Source organism: Scleropages formosus, chromosome 24, assembly GCF_900964775.1.
Source record: "Scleropages formosus chromosome 24, fSclFor1.1, whole genome shotgun sequence".
Lineage (NCBI taxonomy): Eukaryota > Metazoa > Chordata > Actinopteri > Osteoglossiformes > Osteoglossidae > Scleropages > Scleropages formosus.
The window spans coordinates 1,846,540-1,868,460 of record NC_041829.1 but is presented as its reverse complement, the minus strand read 5'-3'; the positions used below and the strand labels follow the sequence as shown (position 1 = coordinate 1,868,460).

Here is a 21,921-nt window from a genome sequence, read left to right as displayed (position 1 = left end):
ATTCCAATGTGCAGTGAGTGACATAGGTTTAAGGCGGCAACTTCTTTCTGAAACAAAGAATGAACAGCTCTGTTATTATTTCTGAGAGACAATGAATGAGAAACAGATTCTTCCACAAGAAATATCAACTAGATTCGCTATAGTAGAAACATCAGCAGGGGTAACTAGTTTAGAGCGATTCTGTCCACGGGAGAGTACTTCTGGATTTGCTAAACAATTTTATTTCTCTCTTTGGGATGCCACTCACTGACACTGGCACTAATGTTACAGGACAATTTTTTAAAGCAAGCAGCTCACATTTTTTAAGGTTAAGACACAGACCTGAAGTTTTGGAAAACACTCCAATTAACTCAACGGCAGCCAGCATCTGCGAAACATCTTTCAAGAAAAATGGTGTACCATCCGCCAGCTAATCTTCCAGCGGAAATAGTCGAGTTCGCTCTTCGGTTTTTCCGGAAATAGCCGAGTTCGCCATTGGCTGTTTCCGGAAATAGCCGAGTCTGCCCGTGGCGGCCCGAAAGACCCAAGCGGTAGGGGGCGGTTTAACGGTGTTTCCGGAAATAGCCGAGTCCGCCCGTGGCTGCCCGGAAGATCCGGGAGCTGGGTCGCGAAATAAACAGTAATGGCGGAGGCAGCGGCAGCGTCTACAGCGGCTCCGGCGGTAACAGGCGGCAGCTGGACGAAACACGTAACGTGCAGGTAAGGGACGCACTGGTGGCCGGGCTGCGGGGTAAGAGCCAACGGCACGACGGGGCCATCGATAATGTTTTGTTTTAGACCGCGGTGACGGGCGGGAGTCGTTGTGAGGCGCTGCGCGGCCGCGGCGTGTCTTTTGTTTTGAGCCGCTGTCCGACGAGCCGTCGGCCGTGTTGTCGATGACCGCAGGCCGGCGAGCGGCGGCTGAGTCTGTTTCCCCCTTCGATACGCAGCAAGCGACGAAGAAGCTGAATTGATGCGAGATTTCGGCTCCCCCAGCCGACGTCGTGGAGCGCAGGTCAGACAAAGAGCGCGGAGATGTTCTTGTTCATCATCGTTGTCGTTGATGTGGGCAGCAGGACGGAGGTCGAACTGGCGCGGTACTTCTGTTTTTATGTTTGCCCGCGGACTTTTGGGACACTGAAGGAATGTGGAATCAGGAATGTGGGAAATGTACAGTAAGTAACGCGATTGTGATGTCGGAATCTGAGGAGTCTGGTAAATAATACGCCTAGCGTAGCGACGACGGACGTGCTGTGCGGATCGGCTTCCTTTGATTTTTTTTTTTTAAATTTGTTTACTGTAAAACAAACAAACATTTGTTAATGTACATTTTTAACCACGAGGTCCAAACAGATTAGCCTTATGACGATCTTCGTAGTAGAATGACGAGATATGCTAGTAGTTGTACAACGAAATGTGTGGTAGCCTTGCTCAGAACAACAGCAGCAGCCAGCAGCGGGAAGAAAGGACTCTAATAAGTAAATAAACAAGTAAGAACTAGACTGAAACTTTGAAGTCCGTTTCATGTAGCTTTTTCTGATGCTAACGTAGCCTCGTCTGGGGGGGAAATAAATTAATTATACTACTAGCCCTAGGCTACTAGACACGTGAGACACAGTTCTCCTCTGCTCTTCCCGCCCGGGGTCCGTCGTCCGATCCGCTTCTCATCTCGTCCATCTTGTTAGTAGACCTGGGCTGGGGGGTGAGGAACAGGCTCGAAAGTGCTGGTCTGTACGGGTTAGCCTGTGACCGAGCACGTGGCTCGGGCTCGCGTCCCCAGTTCTGTTTCCTCTCCCGCTGCCGCGCGCAGGTGTTCAGCTTTTTTAATCATATGCTGTATCGTAACTCAGTATTGAGGAGTGTGTGTGTGTGTCCGCCCCCGCCCGCAAACGTAGTGAAAAGCCACTGATCCGTCCTGAGAGATTTTCCCTTGTACTGGACCTGTTTCCAGGTACTTTATGCACGGGGTTTGCAAAGAAGGTTCCAACTGTCGCTACTCCCATGAGCTGAGCAGCAGCAAGCCTCCCATGATGTGCAGGTACTTCCAAAGAGGATGCTGTGCCTATGGAGACTTGTGCAGGTTAGTGGGGGTATGAACTCAAAGACTGACATATTTCTGTTACTAATCTGCTACTAATCTTCATTCATGTGACACCTTTGTCCTAGTCAACTTTTATGTGCTCAACTTCACAATGACTGACCCATTCATACAGCGAGATGTTCTTACTGTATCAGTTCAGAGTAATTTCCTAGCTCAAGAGTACTACAGCACAAATAGGGTTCAGTCTCACGGCCTACAGGCACCTAATAATTCAGTTATGCAGGTTTTTTCCCCCCTTCTTTTATGAGATTTAGCTTCTTCTGATGTTAACAGATTATTTTTAACCTTTATTTAGCCACCATTTAGGTTTGTACAACATGGAGTGTACAGTTTTAAGCCTTTTATACAAGTGTTCTTAACACATCAATTTAGGGTTGGTACTTTGAATTGAGATTCAGACTTGACCTTCTCATTGCAGTGAAACAGCCATACCCACTACACCGCCAGGACTATTTTTCGATTCATATATTGCTACTTAATTGCTGCTATTTAACATTTTCACCCAAGTGTTTTACACATGCTGTATATCCAGGGTTTCATAACAAGTGGACACTTGTTGAAGCACTGGGATCTTGGCTCCCATAGAGTAAAAAAAAAAAAAAAACTCTTTAGAATCAGTGAATTTGTCACAGAACCAGACTGTTTTCTTTTTCCCCACACTATTTCCCTCAAATGGAGATGAGTGTTTGTCCTTTGCGGACATTAGTGCTAGAGAACAACATACTCTTTAGTTCCTGTGAATTATCTCTGAGCTGCCATGCTGGATGTATTAACGTTTGCCGATATGTATTTATGCAAGTGGGCACCCCTAGTTACCAAGGCTCTCTGAGCTGGTGTGGAGGAATGTGCTCTTCTCTGTATCTTGGCTCACAAATGCAGAGATATATTATGCATGTAGCAGTTCAGGGCTGCATCTTGATTCAACCTGAAAATTGTGCAGTGTAGCTTTAAATGACTCATCACGTTATTAATGCTGAAATGTGATTATGGGTTTTTTAATATTCCTTTCACAGTGGAGACTTGCTAGTTCTCTCCATTGGAATTTTAGGTTATCTTTTTTATGTACTAATTGTGCCACTACATCTTCTGAAGACCTCTGTGCCTTTGGTGTGTTCAGAGCTTCTGAGTCTGTGTGGGGAAAAGGGGCCCAGGGGCCCTTGAATGCTATGTTGCTCTTATGCAATGCCTCTGCTCTTCCCACAAATCAGCATAGCTGCCCATGTGACTCTGACAGCAATCTGCAAGCATTTTATGTATACATCCTCTCTTTCCTCTTTGTTCGCATGAACCAGTCCATTTGGGATTTGTGCCCTATGGCTCAGATTGAGCGAAGAGCACTGTCTGCTACATTCACTTGTATTTCTGTAATTATGTTGTCCGTGGAGGTGTTGTTTACATTTTACAGCAAAGCATCAATATGCAGTTCTTTGAATAATTTTAGGTCCCCTGCATAAGTTCTTTTCATTTTACCTCAAAATCCAAGTGACAATTCAGGCAATGTGTTTTGCCAAGACAGTCTTAATATGTTTTTAGTAGCATTATTCAGGCCAGAAACTCATAATTCATTCTTCGTGCAGGGTGCACTCAGTTGTCATCGTCCTGCTATGTCCTGTACGTGTTACCCAGAGGACTACTTTTATAGTGATGATTTTACCCATCCCAGTTTATCAGATTTTCTATTCATTGAGCTTTTTAATTCAGTGACACAGATTACCTTCATTTACCGGTATTTGGACATTGGAAAAATTTGTACTTCTGAGATGATTTTGGAATGAACTTTATGGTGTGAGGGGCTAAAAACGGGTTTGAACTTGCGCTGGCTTGTCTTGTTTGAGGACTCCTGCAGAAAGCCAAGAATCCCCCTGCAGTTGATCTGACACTTCTTGTTCTTAAATGCTGGGGTTATTCATCTAATTCCAGTGTAACTTTTGCTGTCTTGTGTGTTCAAGACCTATTCTACACTTGTACCTGAACTTACAACTGCAACTTGGAAGAGAAGTCTTTTCCTGCCTTGGAATTTTTCGCAAGTTTATCCACTGCATCAAAGTTAATAAAACCTTAATAACACAGCGTAATTCCTCAATTTCTTCACAGGTTAGCCTCTGTTAAGATCAGCTAAAGCTATAATAAATTTAAAATTCTTTACAAGACTTTATTCTCTTGTCACCAACAAGCCATACAGCACAGGATCTGTGTTCCTCTATCTTAGAATCTTCACAGGGTGCAAGGCTAGGTAGAACATGGACTGCACACTAGTTTATTGTCCTTGAAGCAGTATTAAAATCAAGTTTATGCTAAAGTGACTGAAAATAGAGACAAATCCAGATGACTTGTTTAACAAATGTACATACACTCGTGGTACATTTATACTTACTGAACTCATTGCAGCAGCTTTTATTCAATAGTGATATCTACTTATTTAACTATAAATTCTGTTTGTGTTTTGATATTAACTGGCAAATGGTTAAGGGTTCTTAATCTTTAAACATTAGCCATGCTACCACTAGATTTAAGTAATTTTTTTGGGGTTTTGTGACATTGTCTGCAAATAAAATGATCTTTTTTTAAAAAAATATTGACTGCCAAGGTGGGATGTTACGTATGTTGATCATTTTTCACTGTTTGTATAATTCTACATTTACATTTATTCATTTAGCAGACGCTTTTGTCCAAAGCGACGTACAACTTGGTAAAAGCACACCTTATGCATTACATTAAGAGAAAGAGACATAGCTGCAGACGTGTGACTCAAGTAAACCTTGTTTGTTACCTACTGCTTGCTGCACCAAGGTTCATCGTTCGAGTAGGTGCATAAAAACACAGGATAGACAAATCATGATACCCTCCTACCAAATTTAAAAAAAAAAAAAAAATTAGAAGATACACAAACAAGTAAAGCACTGCTAGAGTAGTGGCTGAATAAAGGCTTTATCTGGTGATGCTCATGAAGTTATGGTGCACGAACATTTACACCATACATGAGCTAGAGAGATCTTGGGCAAAATGGGTCCATAAAAGGTGAGTTTTCAGACCCTTCTTGAACGTAAACAGAGTTTCTGCAATTCTGTACACGAGGGAACTAAAATCATGTTCCTGTAATATCTGTTGCTTATAATACATAGCCATAAAATATACTCATTTACATTACATTTATTCACGTAGATGCGTTTGTCCAAAGCGACTTACAACAGATACTACGTAGTGTTACTAGCCCACACATCTTATTCACCAAGGTGACTACATTGCTAGATACACTACTTACAAGGGGTTACTCGTCCATGCATCTGTGAAACACACTCACTCCGTGACACTCGCACACTATGGGGGAATCTGAAGCATGTCTTTGGACTGTGGGAGAAAACCAGAGCACCCGGAGGAGACCCACGCAGACACGGGGAGAGCATGCAAACTCCACACAGACTGAGCGGGGATCAAACCCACGTTCTCTCGCGCCACCCAGGCGCTGTGAGACAGCAGCGCTACTCACTGTGCCGCCCCACGGTACTCACGCCCAACCGTACTCTTAAAACAATACAAATATAAAACTTTTCTCAAGTTCAGCTACCTTCATTTTTCTGTTTTATTACACTTTTGAAGAGTGTTGTTTACATGTACGTACATGTTACTTGCGGATATTTCTTGCTCTGTCTCATATTAATTTAGAAATCCATGTGATTATGAACAATAAAAGTGAAATTTATGCTACACGTTAAAGGGTATGTAGGTTTATTTTTGCCTTCTGAAAATGGTAAAAATCATTAATGTTAATTATAATGTATTATTCTTTTCATTATATAATAAGTTAAATGCATGCTCACCAAAATACGGGAGAAACTGTTACAACGTATAGTTACTACTGTTGGTGCTGGCCTTATAAAATTTTGTTTCTTTACTAATATTGACGGTGATCATTGTAACATTGTTTCTGAACCTTAGTTGCTTTTGTCATGTATTGGAATCTCATGTGATGGTTTTAGTATACTTTTTAGCGCAACTCAATATCATATTTCCTTTTAATTTCTCAACCTTAAGCCTGCAACACTACTTACAATTTATTTATCCTCTTTTGCACAAAAGGATTGGATTTTGTTTATCTTGCATTGGGAACAGTTTTTTTTTAATGAAAAGAAAAGCTTTTCCCCATTATAAATTGTTTTCCAAAACTGCAAGGGTGCTTGTATTTTTGGCAATGACTTTGCTTGATTAGAAAGTATGTATATCCAAAGAAATCTTTTATATTCATAAATCTAAAACAAATCACCAGTATGGGGCAATTTTAGAAATATCCTTTATAAACATACGTAGTTACGTTGTTGCTGTTTTTTTATTTAATGCCTTGAGCTATCTGCCTATTGCCAAAAGGTTCGTGAACCATATATCAGGAGGGAGGTTTCACACAACTCATATGGTAATCCATATTCTACTCGAGCCAAACCGTTTTCCAGCCTCATTAGTCTTTATTTCCTGATGAAGCTTCAAGAATTTCATGGGTGCATGTGACCTGTGATTTTAAGACCACATCTCAATGAATATCCCCTTAGCTTCTAAAGAGTCTTCCAGCCATGTCTTTGCTCCACCCAGGTATGAACATGCTAAGCCAGCCAAGCACCAGGAGGAGCCTGTGGGCCTCGAGCCAGAGATGCCGCTGTCCCCTGCCCCCACCCCAGCACCCCAGCCCCTCGCCGGCACTCCAGAGATTAAGCCCAGTGAACCGGGCCGCACAGTGCAGCCATATGGTTCAGGGGCTGTTGACTGGGTCCTTGCCGCTGAGTTTATTCCAGGCCAGCCTTACTGTGGGCGAGGTGAGTCCCTTGGAGGCCAGTTTGTACAGCCATGTTCAGCCAAGTAATCAGCCGACTCTATTTGAGCATCATCAGGATGGAAACACCTGTAGTCCAAGCTGTTTGTGAAAGTCAGCTGAAAAAAAAATCTGTCTATTTTAGGACTTTGAGACCAGTACACTTTGTGAATTTGTCAATTATGAGACGTGTGGCTCAGTATTTTTGGTAATGGCATGTAATTTAAACCGTCAATACAGAAACAACATGTTTACCAGTTGGTTGTGGGGAATATAATGATAAAGTTCCACCTATTGGAAGCATTCTTCCCGGGTCCTTATTCCTTGTAAAGGAGAGCCATTTCACTAATTCCAGCTCAATGTTTGACCTCACCAGTGCAAGAGCTGAATTCACATTATTTTTCCTGAAAGGCCAATGCAGAGCTTGGATGACAGCCAGTGCCCTGGAGTCATAGAGTGCTCTTTGGCAGCAGCCAGCAATACCAGTCTTTCCCAGTCAATGGGGTGGTCTGCTGAAGGAAGCAGATGGGTGGCAGGGAATGAAGTGTTCCACCTGCAGCTTTATAAGACTAACTTGACTAACTTTAATTTTGTTTCTGATACTATAGCATCAGCACATGCAGAAAAACATAAATGTCTGTTTGCATTTATTTATTTAGCAGACAGTTTTCAACAAGGCAACATAACATCTTATTCTTTGAGTTTTGACCTCAGTTGGTGACAGACTGAAAGGCAGAGATCATTATGAGAGACTGATGGAACACACTATGTGTGGAATTAGAGGTACAAGTATGTAAAATTGCTTACTTTAAGACAAGACATTAATTATCCTAGTCTGTGTGTGAAAATTCAAAAAGAGGTATTCTGCATACTTTGAATGAGTGCATTTTTTTCCCGATTCACTGTTGCAGTGATGTGTCCCATTGCATCAAAAGTGACTCACCAAAGTTCACAATTGTGCATTGTTACAAACGAGTGCAGCCTGTCCCTACTCCCATTCAAACCTCCCCAAATCTTTCCAGCTGCAGCAACTGAACCCATACTGGTGGAGGGGCCCACCTTGCTCATTGAGGAGGAGTATAAGAAAGAACATGAGGACAAAGAGCTGAGGAAGCAGCTGTGCCCATATGCTGCTGTGGGCGAGTGCCGCTATGGCCTCAACTGCGCGTACCTTCACGGTGATGTGTGCGACATGTGCGGCCTGCAGGTCCTCCACCCCTCCGACACGGCACAGCGTTCACAACACATCAAGGTGACACCTGTGGTTTGTTTGTGTGAAGTGATGCTGTGGCCATGGGAGAATATAGGTCCAGTGGGAAATAGGAACTGATGAATTTGAATTTGTCTTGAATTCTCTGCACAACTGCATTTTCTGTATTAGTAATGAATCTTAGTTTGTGGACATGGTTCATGATTGGTGGGGTTCTGCAGTTATAAGATATGCATCTGTGTGCATGCTGAGGAAAGAAATGGGTGTGTTAGTCTCACATATCAGCTTTAACAAAATTAATCTATTGTTCAACTAGTAATGCAGACAGATACCAAACAGGGTGGTTTAAGAAAAAAGACCATTTAACAAGACTTTCTAAGGCAGCATTTCTCTAGTGTGAGCCATGTGTATAGTGCTTTTCACACCAACCAACCCTTGAACATATTATGTTCAGCTCAGCAGTCATTTTATGCTTTATGCTGATGTCATATGGCAAAACTGACAAAAGCCATACATGCTGTAATTCCACATCAGGTTCAGTTGTTGCTGGGCAGAATTTGTGCATTCAACAAATTATAATTTAAGATGCAAGCGCTGTCCTTTGTTATATAATTTAATTTCTTTTGTCACTGAGCAACAAAGAGCACACAAGTAGGCTTGTTGATCACTTAGACACTCTGCTGTCCTACATCATTGTTCTGTCATGCACCTAGGCATGCATCGAGGCTCACGAGAAGGACATGGAGATCTCCTTCGCCATCCAGCGCAGCAAGGACATGATGTGCGGCGTGTGTATGGAGGTGGTTTTTGAGAAGAGCAATCCCAGCGACCGCCGCTTTGGCATCCTATCCAACTGCTGCCACTGCTACTGTCTCAAGTGCATCCGCAAGTGGCGGTGCGCCAAGCAGTTTGAGAGCAAAATCATCAAGTAAGGGGCATGGGTGGCCTTCGCAAATTACATTACAACAGTGGGGACAAAGTCTGCAAGAGACAATCTTTTCAGCGTATCTCCTTTGTTCCTGTTTGATATCATACTCATCAATAGTTACTTATTTTAAAGCTGTTATATATACATGTATGCCTGAATTAATCGGTGTCTTTTATGCCATTTAAGTCAGAAAAATAAAGGATGAAAAAATAAAGAGAACCTGTTAGCAGTAGCTATAATTGTTGTGATTATTGTGCTTAAAATCTCAAGGTATTGTCTTGGGACTCCTGCATATTACAGGTTTCATGCGGTTTGTTTTGTAGTTACTGCAGTATAATCTGCCCTTTACAGTAGTCTTGAAATTGGTTAATTTTTTTTTTTTCGAGAACTTAAGCCTGTTTTTGCTTTTTTGCACACGTGTAATTTAAAATATGTATACTTTAGGTTGTTTTCATATCTGCCCAATTTCTAATGTCGCAGTTTTCTCTGAGTTTTTGTATTGAAAAATTAATAGCACTGAGTAACTTTACTGGTTAAGTGGATGTTGTTATCAGTGTTATTTACTCATGTAATTTAGGTCTTATTTAACAGCAGTTCTCATCTTGGGATTTTAACATTCCCCTTTAGTCTTCTAAATGTAAACTGTCAAACATTATATGTTTTTCTTAATCAGTAACCAAAGTGAAAGTGTCTGCTGTTTGTGCAGGAGATTACTATGTTGAGTTCTATTTTTGCATTACATTTTCTTGTGGGACCTGGACAAGTTTAGAGCTGTGGAAGGTTTTTGTAAACTTTGTTCTTCCTTTCAGGTCTTGTCCAGAATGTCGAATCACATCCAATTTTGTCATACCGAGTGAATATTGGGTGGAGGACAAAGAGGAGAAACAGAAACTCATCCAGAAGTACAAGGATGGCATGGGGTACTGACAAGTGAATTTTTTTGGTGTGAACTTTGTGTCTATATATATTTACACACACACACACACACACACACACACACACACCTTAGTAAGATATGTTTTTGTTTATTTCATACTGTCACATTAGCTGAAATGGTAATCTTTAAATATCTTAATGGCAAAATACCACTGATATAATAACTGGCTGTGTTTTTCCTTCTGAACCCTACAGCAGTAAACCCTGCCGGTATTTTGATGAGGGACGAGGGACCTGCCCATTTGGAGCAAACTGTTTCTATAAGCATGCCTACCCTGACGGGCGCTTGGAGGAGCCCCACCCACAACGGCGCCAGGCAGGGTCTGCTGGGAGGCACAGGGTAAGCTCTGCTAACTATTTACCACCATGAAAATGTCATCGGCCAACCGTTTTACAGCTGCTAACTGGTGACGCACATCACACATTTGTACAATTATGGAAGATTTGGGTGGTGGCTAAAGAGAGGAAAAAAGCAGAAATACACTTTCAAAGAAGAGTAGTTCTGTCTTAGAGATTAGGAAAACCCAGCATGCACAGAGCAAGCTATCTGATTTACTAACAGTAAACACAACACTTAGAACTTACCACCAAAATAGTAGTAGCCTTTCTCGTATGTCAGGCCAAAATGGATTCACTTAGTTAGCAGAGGCAGCCCTGTTCTCTCAGAAACTTACCTTGTTCAAAACATGAGAATAGGTATTCATCAGTGAGACACAGATAGAATTGTATTCAGTTGTGCCACTCTGACTTCGCTAGCAAGAATGGCCCACCAAATCAACAGGTTTTCAACTGCAGCCGGTGACCTGACCAGTAGAGCTATTACCTGCATAATTACCTAGTTACTTGCCATTGGCATTGCGCTGCTCTCAGCTTTTAAGTCCCTAGTTTTTCCTGTGCAAAAGTAATTGGTGAAAGTAATTTCATAATTCCCATTTTATGCAGTAGTGTCCGGTTTTGTGTTAAGAATGCTACAAAAATGAATTGGAGTCTTGCATTCATTTTTAACATGCTTAACTTTTGTGTTTTTCCTTTGCTGTTTTGTAGAGCTTCATTGATTACGATGGTAAAATATAAAACTGAGCTTATTATAACTTTGTGAGTTACCCGTGTACCTTTTTGTAAAGACTACAAAATAGGCCCAAGCTGCTTTGATTTCATCACTTCCCTTTTTTTTTTTTTTTTTTTGCTGTCCTCTATCAGAGTTCCAGACGAACGCCTCTGTGGGACCTGTTTGACGAGCGTGAAAGTAACGACTCCTTTGATAATGAGGACGAGGAAATGGTGACCTTCGATTTGAGTGAGATGTTGCTGATGCTCCTGGCAGCTGGCACTGACGATGACGCAACAGACTCGGAGGATGAGTGGGACTTGTTTCATGAAGAGCTGGATGACTACTATGAGGTTTATCTATAGCGCTCCTGCCAAAGTCCTGCCCTTAAGACCTAACCATGCCTCCCACCAATAACCCCACCTTCCGACTAGACCTAGTATGGACTGTCTTGTGTGAGTGTTGGACAGTAGCTTCTTTCCCTGTGTTGTGGCAGTGCCTTTTAGCAGGCCAATATTAAATGAATTAAAAAATGTAAAAAAAAAACAAAAAAAAAGGAAAAGATCGGATGAAAACAGGTCATTGCCCCGTGCTATAATATTTTCTAGAACTCTGTCCGTTCTGTGCGTTTGTCAATGTCCAGTTTATTTAAAAACAAGAAAAAAAAAAAGAAAAAGTTTTAAAAAAAAAAAAAAAAAAAGAAAAGAAAGGAGAAAAAAACATGGAATGGTATTACAAATAAACCTTGTTGAGTTTATTCTTGGGTGTGTATGTCATGTACCCAGGTGTCTGAAAAACGTGTCTGAGGATGCTTAATGGCAACACACTGGTAAAGACTGTTTTTCCACTCAAGTTCTGTTTCTGTTTAATGCACTGAATTTAGTTGGGGTAGTTTTATTCTCCATATGCACAAGTGCACTCTTAAGTTCATACGAACACCTAATGAACTATTCCCCAGGTATAAAATGTCGGTAAACACTTTTTTTTTAAAAAAATTAAAAAAAAAAAAAAAACGTCCTGGAGCACATTTTTACCCTCTTGACAATACCACTCCGTTACGAATACCCATGGCTCATAATGGCAAGTCTTTTCCCAGGACCAAATTGTAACGTTATCCTCATGTTTTGCACTCAAACCTCAAATGCAGTTTCAATGAATCAATGTTTATCAAAATGTTCTATATACATATGTTGTGTCAAAATAAATATTGCATATTCAAGCTAACTTTTGGTGAAAACCAAAACACAAAGCCGTCTTTGCTCGTAAATTCTTTAACAGCTTTGGAATACATATTTATGTGGAAATGTTTGCTTTCTATGATCCAAAACCATTAAACAATACTTGACAATTAAAGTTTATTATCAAAGGAATCCAAGGGTTTTATGTTTCCTTTTCGTTCTACCAAATAAGCCAGAGGTGTTCTTACTGCACGTTCTCACTCGAGTGTCCAAGATTCGTTGCATCTGTTGACTGCTTAACATATTTGAACTGAGATTTTAAGTTGGAATTGTGTTCAGCCAAAGGTAATGGTCAAGATAATGTCACTAATATGCAACAAAATCAGATCCCTGCAATTCAGGGAAAACCCCACTCTGACCCTGCTCGTAGTGCAAGATGTTCTAAAGGCAGAGGCTTAGTGGGACATCAAAAATGCAGTTGTGCACTGCATTGTACTTGAAGGTTTTTCCGTTTTCAGTCAGGAAAAATTAACAGCAAATTTACACGTTCCTTTATAGAGTTGTTAACTGATTAAGGTTTGACTGCTCATTGTGATAATGATTTAAGGACAAAATTGATAATGTTGAAAGTCAGTTTCACCGTGTTCTTATTCTGGTTTCTTGTGTCTTGTTTTATTGTTAGAGATGTGTCTTTACTTTTGATAATTTGTCTATGTTAGGATTTGGTGGAATGGTCCAGTGAGCAATGATGTTGATGGAGTTGTTTTTGGTTTTTTGGTTTATTGCTTTTTGGGTTTCAGGTTTTGGTTTCTCACCGCTTCTTACTTCAATAGGTCACATTTCCTTGTTTTAACACTATATCCTCAACACTGTAAGTCCCTTTGGAGAAAAGCATCAACTAAATGAATCAATGTTTTGATATATGACAGACTACTACTGGGGTTACATTCTTGTTTCACCATTTTAAGAAAAAAATTAACATTTACATTTGAAGTTACTATCACAGATATTAATAGCTAAAGGTTGGAGGAATTTAATGTTTGAATGGTCATTTTGCTCAGCATTGCATTGGAAACTTTGACCCTGTGTTATTTTTTGTTTCTTTAGCTTTATTGATTCAGTAATATTTATGCTGTGGTTTTTACCAAACAGTTTGATCTGTAAAATTTCAAAGGTAACGAGTGTTTCAGAGTGAAAATGAGTAAGGAGGCAAAAGAACTAGTTGAAGCATATTTAGTTGCTCTGGCGACAACACAGCAGGTAGTGTAGTAGTTAGAAGTGTTGCCTTTCTTTTGTAGGACCACGGGTCAAATTCTACCTCCCACTGTAGTGCCTGGATTGAGACACTCTAAATTGTTCTGGAAAACATTTCCTATCTGTTTAAATGGGTAAATCTATTTTAAACAGCTCAAATATTTAAAAAACTGCTTGGGAGAAAAGTGTTTGCTTTTTGACTGAACTGATTACAGGCAGTCCCCAGGTTACAAATGTCCAACGTACATAAAAACCATAGTTATGAACCACCCCCCGTAAAGCCTCCTATATTAAAAGTTCGAGTTACATACAATGATTTGTAATAACAAACAGGCACTACTTTACGATGTGATTGGGGCGTGTGCCCGAGGTAGGACAAAGACTTCCTTCTTTTCAGTCGGACCATTTTGCTCTTAGTGTCTCGTGTGTTACTGTATTTGGTTTAAAAATTTTTTTTTTTTTTTTTGTTTTTTGTTTTTACCCTCTTAACCATGGCACCAAAGCGTAAATGTGATACAAGTGATGGTAATGCGTCAAAGAAAAAGAAAAGTCACGACTGAAATTAAAGTGATCAGAAAACGGTGAAATGCCAACGAACATTGGAAAAGCAAACAAATGTTTTTTTTATACCTACACACTCTCTCTCCCCTCCTCTGTCTCTATTATAAATACTATAATTACATTTATTATTATTGTTATCATCATTGTCATTACATTCTATCACACACACATTGTCTGAAACTGCTAGTCCCAAGCGGGGTCAAGTGGTTCTTGAAATTAGTTGGTTAGTTGTTATATTAAAGATGTTTCAGTGTATCTTTATGCTGAATGTTGTTCTCTGTGGCTTCAAGGTGATTTTGGATGGACTGGGTCTTTGTGTACAGCCGTTGTAATATACGTATGGGGTATAATATTTTGTCCTGTGTGTCTTGAATGAATGAATGTATAATAAGAAACATTTGACTGACGTTAGACACAAACTGTTCCTGACTGTGCCGACTTGCGTACAAGTCCAACTTAAAGACAGACTTAAGAACGGAGCAGTCCAAGGACTGCCTGTCTTTCAGTTCTTGCGTGAAGATCTTCTGACATGAAGGACATTTAATAAAAACATCTTCCATCCCACTGCATGATGGGAGTGATGTGGGGGGATGTTCTGTCCGATCTTGTGTGGCCTACTTTTCCATTTAATGATCTTTTATATATTCCCATGGTCACTGATGCCCTCAATCTGTTTAATAGGCTGAGTGTAATAAGAACGTGCATAATCAAATCTGGGTTTATTTATATTTTGGGAGTAAGTGAAGTGTGAATACAATGTTGTATATTCCAGGAAATATAGAGGAACCTATTACATTTATGTGTATTCATTTAGCAGATGCTTTTCTCCAAAGCAGCAAACATCTCTGAGAAATACAATTTGTGCATTACATCAAGAGAAACTGAGATATAGTTGCAGACATGTAATTCTTAAGTAAATTTGTTTCTTTCCGCTATATGCATCAGTGTTCATCAGACGAGTAGCTGCATAAAACTCAGACTAGACGAATCCTGATCACCTTCCTACAATTTTTTTTTTTTTTATGAGATACACAAACATTTACATACAATACAGGAGTAGCTGTGTAATGGTTTATCTGGGCAGGATCATAAAATTATGGTGCATGAACCTTCACACCTTACATGAGATTAAGAGATCATGGGCAAAGGGAGTCTAGAAGAGGTAAGTTTTAAGACCCTTTTTAAATGTGGATAAAGATTCAGCAGGTCTGAGTGAGAGGGGTACGTAATCATATTTTCACAATGTTTTTTTTACAGGTTTATGTGTTTTGTGTCAATCAAGAGGGAATAATGTGAAAGAAGTATTGTTTCATTCCTGGCATGCTCAGTGATTGTTTAGCATTTATCCTTTTCAAGATCATGCTCCTGCTGAAAGGGGGGCTCAGTGGCACATTGGGTTTGGCCTGTGCCTGCTCTCTGGTGGGTCTGGGGCTCGAGTCCCGCTTGGGGTGCCTTGCAACAGACTGGCGTCCCATCCTGGGTGTGTCCCCTCCCCCTCCAGCCTTGTGTCCCGCGCTGCTGGGTCCGGCTCGCCCGACCCCACTCAGGACAAGTGGTTTCAGTCAATGTGTGTGTGTGTGCTCCTGCTGATATACTTTGGATCATATTACTTACTGAATTGATATAGTAATAATACCCTTGATGTATAAATAGCAAACTATTCTGAAGTTAATTATCTGACATTGTTAGTCTTTGTCAAAAATGTCCGTTGAATAAAGGTTACTGGTGAAATAATAATATTCCATAGTGGGTGCCTTGTTTGTAGGTGCATTATTTTTACATCACTTAGCAGATGTTTTTCTCCAAAGAAATTTCCAGTGAACTCTATGTAGTGTTATGAGCCCACACACCTTATTTACCAAGGTGACTTACACTCCTAGATACACTGCTTGCAGTGGGTCACTCATCCATACATCAGTGAAACACACTGTCTCTCTCTCACTCACACACTGAGTGACTTGGAGTCACCAATCTACCTGAACAATGTGTCTTTGGGCTGTGGGAGGAAACCAGAGCACCCCAAGAAAACCCACAAACTCCACAAAAACGCAGCAGAGTTTGAACCCACATCCATGCTGTAACACAGCAGCATTACTTGCTGTGCTACAGTGCCATTTCTGGATGGAAAATTGGAGAAACCACCATTCTAAACGATTTGTTACAAGATAACAGTGAAACCATGTAAATTAAAATACGAGCAGGAGTGGCAAGAGGTCTTGGACGGATGTCCACTGTATAAAACTTAATGGTAAAACAATGATTAATAATTCACAGTGTGTGCATGTGTGTCTTACTTGCGGATGCATTAGTTTTGGAAAAAATGCTGGACAAAGCCTTTTAAACGATTTTAAAAGGTTACACTACAGTGAAACCACGAGCACTTGAAACATGAGCAAAAAGAGAACTGGCGAGAACAGATCCGCTGTTGCCCTGCACTCCGTTCCGGTGGAGGAGAGCAATCCACTCCGGGATTTCACGCGTTCCTCCTTGTCGGCTCCTCGGTATCCATGAGCACTGAGGGAAGCGGCTGGGCAGGAGAGCGCTGCTGTACAATGACCGCAGCCTCCGGACGGGAGCATCCCGAAGCCGAGTGTCCGCAGCTGGAAGCGTCCGCGTCCTTCTCCGCACCCCACGAGAAACTGTCAGTCGGAAACGGTTCGTCTGGAAGACAGAGCCAGACGTGGACCGGCAGCCCGACCCTAGAGGGAAGCGTCACCGAGCCGCTGGTTCCCCCCGCCACGGCCGCCGCCGCGTACATCATGACATCGGGAGAATTCCTGCAGAGCGCCCCGCTGTTCGCTCGCAGGTCCAGGCGGAACCTCCTCTACAAGGTCCTCTGCTTCCTCATCCTCGTGTTCCAGGGCGGCGTTCTGGATTTCTACCTGATCGTGTTCACCGACCTCTACTGGTCTTCGTGGGTGGCCACAGACTTGGTGGTCATCACGGGCTGGGGGATTTTCTTCGTGAAGAACGCCAGGAGCAAACGGGAGCGTGCCTGTGGCTTTCACCAGAAGACCTCCATCTTCGGCTGCAACCTAGGAGAGTTCACCTTTGCCTACCTGGCCTGGCTCATCTATGTCATTGCCTGCACGCCGAAGGTGGTGCTCATCCTTGAGACGTCCATACTAGACCTAATTCAGCTGAAGGTGTTGTTGGGCATCACTGGGCTCAAGATAATCATGATGCTGTCTGTGCCTCTACTTTACTGCCTCATAAATTCAATCATTGAAGACTTGAATGGAGCTAGCCGGTACTACTCCCAAAGCTGTTTTATGAATACCTTCTTGGACCTGCTGGACAGCTTCACCCTGGTGGAGATGCTGCTGATGAAGGAGATTCCCACCAGTTACCTGAAGTATACCGTGCTCTCCGTACACTTTGTGGCCCTGGCTGTCCCTGTTCTTTGGCTTTATGAGTTGACATCTTCTCAAATGAATTGTCGTTGGATCTGGGCCAGGTTCCTCTCAGGCTTGCTGGTCAATGTGCCGTTGCTTGTGGTCAGATGTCTGCTCATTTATGTTTATAGGATGCCTGTTTCAGTGTTCATGTTTAAGAACATGTTCTTCCTGGGTTGCAAGTGCCTGGAGATGGTAGAGCAATGCGTGGCATTGAAGGGGGTCAGGAGGTTAGCTAGTGACCACCCTACACAGGTGTCCCATTGTGTCTCTGAGAATGACATGTGTCCTCATGGCTATGTCAACACCTTGGCAGTCAACACTCAGTCCTAAACATCTCTTAGGAATTGAATCTTGTGGGACCAAATGCTATTTGATATAGTATGATTTCTCTCTGAAATGAAATTCCAGCAGGTGCTAAAACATAACACCACAGTATATCATAAATCAGTACATCACCCTTTTTACCAACAAGGTTGCAATGCAAGGGTCATTTTTGTGGGGGTGCAATAATTTATGTGGTATGTGTTATTTCGTGACTTGCATTCTTGCATTGCATGTGTATAGTGTCGCGCACTTTAACGTAGGTTATTTTAGTGGTACAACCTAAAGGAAGTGCAATTTGGAAATGTTATTGATGACGTAGCTGTTCTTATTCATTTGAGTTTTTATGCACTAGTAATGTATACTACACAAAGAATTATTTATAGTATTCAGACTGTTGCCAGTCAAATAACTTTGTGGACATTAGAAGTGTTTGTTTTAGTAGTGCACAGATAGGCACAACTAACAATATTTATAGGTTGATAACAATTATATAATCATCATTTCATATTTTTCAAATCCAACCTTCATATTTGTTGAAATACAGTACTTCAGGAAGACTGCTATATATCGTCGCTTCCTGATATTTCTTATACCTTGTTGTACTATACTTTTAAATACTAATAACGTTTGAATTGTATGAAGTTCACTTGCCATAATATTGGTTCTTTTTTATTTATGTACCTATTTTTTACAAAAAGCCTACCTCTTATTTTGTGCCTCTCAAAGGTTGAACAATTTGTGCATTTATCGGTTTAGCAATGTAGAGGAATCTGATCCTGTTTCAAAGGTTTTTTAGATTCATAGGTGCTGTTAAATGGCGTTTTTCCAAGTGAATAAAATTCCACGTTGTTAAATCAAGTTCATTTTAATTCAGTTGTTCCCCTACAAGAGTTGTTTTCAAAGATGACTTTCCAGGACAAGAATTTAGATATTTGGACAAATAATAGTAAGAATTTTTAAAAACATTTGGAGATGTCTTGGTGGTCTTTCTAAGAGCAAGCTGGAAACAACAGCAGATATATAATGTAAGCTCTTTCTGATTTATCTGTGGTCTGGTTGTCTGCCCAGATAGTGAGATACCACAATTATTAAGCCTTAATGAAATGAACATTCAAATCATGGTGTCTGTGTCTTTGAAAAGTATGTCTTAATTCTTATGAATGTGGAATATTTCATTATCTAAAATCAATAGAGTCATTTCAGGTTATTACTGCTTCATTTAATTGCTTTATTTTGATTTCTACATTGAGATTACAGATGAAGTCATTATTTTGTAAAATTTATTTTCCAAAGACAGGCTGAATGCTGTCCCAATGACAAGCATAACAAATGTGGTTATTAAGGTTTATAAAGCAAGTATTCAGCTGATATTGTAGCTATGAGATTCATAATTAAAGAGATTATTTATTTTTTATAACATCCTTGAGTAAGTTTAATATACTGGCTCCTCAATTTACTAACACCACTGGGACTGGACATCTGTTTTTAATTCTGTTTGAAACTCCAAAGTGACCACTTTCACCACTTTTACTCCAATGTAACAATCAACAAAAGCAATTTAATATAGATGTACTTCCTTATATTTATGAGTTAGCTTCTGTGAAAACCTTAGGTAAAGACATGCACCTCTCAATATACAAACGTCTTACAAAATTTTGATAAAATGGCTGTTGGCTTTTGATAATCAATTTTTGATTTGTGGAACAGAATAATCAGTATAATGAAATGTATTCAAAGCTTGTCCAGAAACAGGTTAAAGTCGCATTTTGCGCAAGTTAAATGCAGTAATGTGTCATAGTTGGTGTGCCTGCATCTATGTAATACTGTCCATCTGTTGGTGTGTTAGGAATAAGAAAATGTTGCTTTAAGAGAGTGTGGCATTATGGGAAGTGTATGAAATTCTACAGGAGTGTCTGTCAGCCATATTGGGTGTGTTATTTAATTGAATGATTGTGAAGACAGAGCAATTAGCAGGAGAAGTTTAGCCAATAGTTTTCTGGATATGTATGGGTGTTTTAGCAGCATTGCGCGATTTAAGAAAGTTGTTTACAATAAAGATACCATGCTCGGTGATTTCTGTTTTGTTTATTGTTCATCTTGCGGAGAATTTATAAATTTAAGAAGTGGAAATTACCCTGGAGGAGTAATAATACTGGCCTAGGGCCTAGTTTTCCGGGCACGGTCTAGTAGCAGGACGGCAAAAGTAACAAGCGTACTGATGCACTTTGTATTGTTTTCTAAGATGTATGTAGATTTGCAGAAAAGTATTAGCTAGATTGAGAAATATAAATGCAAATGTAAGTGTTTAATATCGTTCTGGAATTGTGGGTTGATAGCTGTATACTAGTTACTAGTTTTATTTTATACAGTGTTCTATGGGATTTAACCGGGGTTTTCTGGTGGGCTGGGAACACATTATTTTTTTTATTAAATTATTATGACTAAAATTATTATTAATTTTCATTTCATAATTACACCAATTATTAAAGCATATTTAAAATAAAGGGAAACAGGCTTTCAGTGTCTGAAATTTTAATCCGTTTTAAAGAATAGATTATTTCATAGCATCACATTGTAACACCATCCATCCATTATCAATAACGACTTGTTCAGTGTGGGGTGAAGGCGGTGCACAGTCTCCTGAAAGCACAGGGTGTGAGGCAGACTACATCATGGTAGAATGTCAGCCCTTTGCAGTGTAACACTCATTTTATGTTTTTTCTGTTAACTTCAAGTTGCATTAAAATTAAAATTAATTTAAAAATAAAAAATACCTTCTCTCCACAAATTCATATTGAATGGCGATTGTTGACCGGTTCAATTTACAGTACAATTATTCATTACTGACACTGGAAAATACAGGAGACTGAATCAAGGTGGTCCCACTATCCTATTATTTTTGGGTGTGTTTCACAGAGTTGTACTGCCAAATTACAGCTGGGCATGGAAAGACAGGTATCCTCTACTGCAGAAGAGATAGAAACGTTATAAAATGGAACATTGGAGAAAGAACTATTCAAAATAAACTGGAAAAATGTTTGAAAATTCACAATTTCAGTTTTAGTAACATGAGGAGCCATTGTGTTTTCGTTTCTGTTATATGTTGCATTTGATCAAGGAAATTTGCAGTGTGTTTTAGACAACTGACCACACCCAGATAGTTCACAAATTACACTGATAGAATGTTTCAGTGTGAATGAAGTATAGTATTTCCTGCAAACATTATTTACCAAATAAAAATTGTTCAACATTACATTGCACTTGCCAATATTGGGTTTATAGAGTAATTAATGTCAGTAAAAATATATCTGAAAACAAGGAGAACAATAATAGCACTGTCTGAACTAAGAATGCATGAAAATATGTAATATTTTAATGGTGGGGTATTAATATTACACTATATTAATATTTTAATCATTTTCTAAACAAACCTCTATATTATAACCTAACATAGACATTCTTTCCAAATTATACAGACAAAAAATGTTTACATTTGCACACACCTCAGTTAGCATGTCTGTGTAAATTTAATACAATATTTTTGCTTAAATTGACCTTTGTGACAGATAAGACAGTTTACAATATATTTCATAGGTCATTCCTAATAGTAATCTATGAAGTCTAAAAATATAAGAGGCATGTAATGTATTTCTAGTGGGCTTTAGAATAAATGTATAAAGGGAGAGCCAATGGAAATTAATAAAAAAATCACGGAAATTAAACTTATTTTTTACATGTAAGTTTTAATCCAGCATATAACTGGCATTATTATTTATAAAGATTTTTTTTTTCTGAAAGATTTATTTTGGAAACATTAAAACGAGATAAATTTGTTAGCTTCGGTGAATTCTTTAGCTCATCCCATTCTTTTTACTACTTATTCCACAATTCTTTATGAGGACATTTACCGGAAACTTATCGAAGCTGCTAACAACCTAAAAATTGTGAATTTTGTTTACCTTCAAGGCTTGAATAGGCAGTTGTACCAACAGAATTGAAATGTGTTCAGTTTCTAAAAAAAAAAAGAAATCTTCTTTCAAGAACATATATATGGAAACACTAGATTTCATTTTCCAAGAATAAAATTAATTTGAATAGAGTGCAAAATGTAGTAAAAACTAATATGCCTAAAGGTGGCAGTCATGACTTTTAAAGTTATTTTAAAACAAAAGGGAAAACACTTCCACTTAAATAAAGAGCAAGTGC

General features: G+C 39.7%; 2 protein-coding genes across 2 annotated transcripts; both read left to right on the top strand.

The window, feature by feature from the left end:
• Positions 1-614: 614 nt before the first annotated feature.
• On the top strand, positions 615-12,425 carry mkrn1 (makorin, ring finger protein, 1). Its single transcript, XM_018756111.2, has 8 exons — positions 615-699; positions 1,931-2,059; positions 6,662-6,882; positions 7,901-8,130; positions 8,802-9,016; positions 9,826-9,936; positions 10,148-10,292; positions 11,153-12,425. The coding sequence occupies exons 1-8, from the start codon at positions 623-625 to the stop codon at positions 11,363-11,365; spliced, it is 1,341 nt and encodes a 446-aa protein (XP_018611627.1). The 5' UTR covers positions 615-622; the 3' UTR covers positions 11,366-12,425.
• Positions 12,426-16,513: 4,088 nt separating this feature from the next.
• Positions 16,514-17,972, top strand: tmem121b (transmembrane protein 121B). Its single transcript, XM_018755855.2, has one exon. It carries the CDS (start codon positions 16,546-16,548, stop codon positions 17,719-17,721), a length of 1,176 nt encoding a protein of 391 aa, XP_018611371.1. The 5' UTR covers positions 16,514-16,545; the 3' UTR covers positions 17,722-17,972.
• The last annotated feature ends 3,949 nt before the right edge of the window (positions 17,973-21,921 follow it).

Excerpts from the sequence above, each read along its gene's own strand:
- mkrn1 (XM_018756111.2), top strand. The coding sequence starts at position 623 with ATGGCGGAGGCAGCGGCAGCGTCTACAGCGGCTCCGGCGGTAACAGGC. Across the intron at positions 9,937-10,147 it reads AAGTACAAGGATGGCATGGG|CAGTAAACCCTGCCGGTATT; the intron begins GTACTGACAAGT and ends TGAACCCTACAG. Across the intron at positions 10,293-11,152 it reads GGTCTGCTGGGAGGCACAGG|AGTTCCAGACGAACGCCTCT; the intron begins GTAAGCTCTGCT and ends GTCCTCTATCAG.
- tmem121b (XM_018755855.2), top strand. The coding sequence starts at position 16,546 with ATGACCGCAGCCTCCGGACGGGAGCATCCCGAAGCCGAGTGTCCGCAG.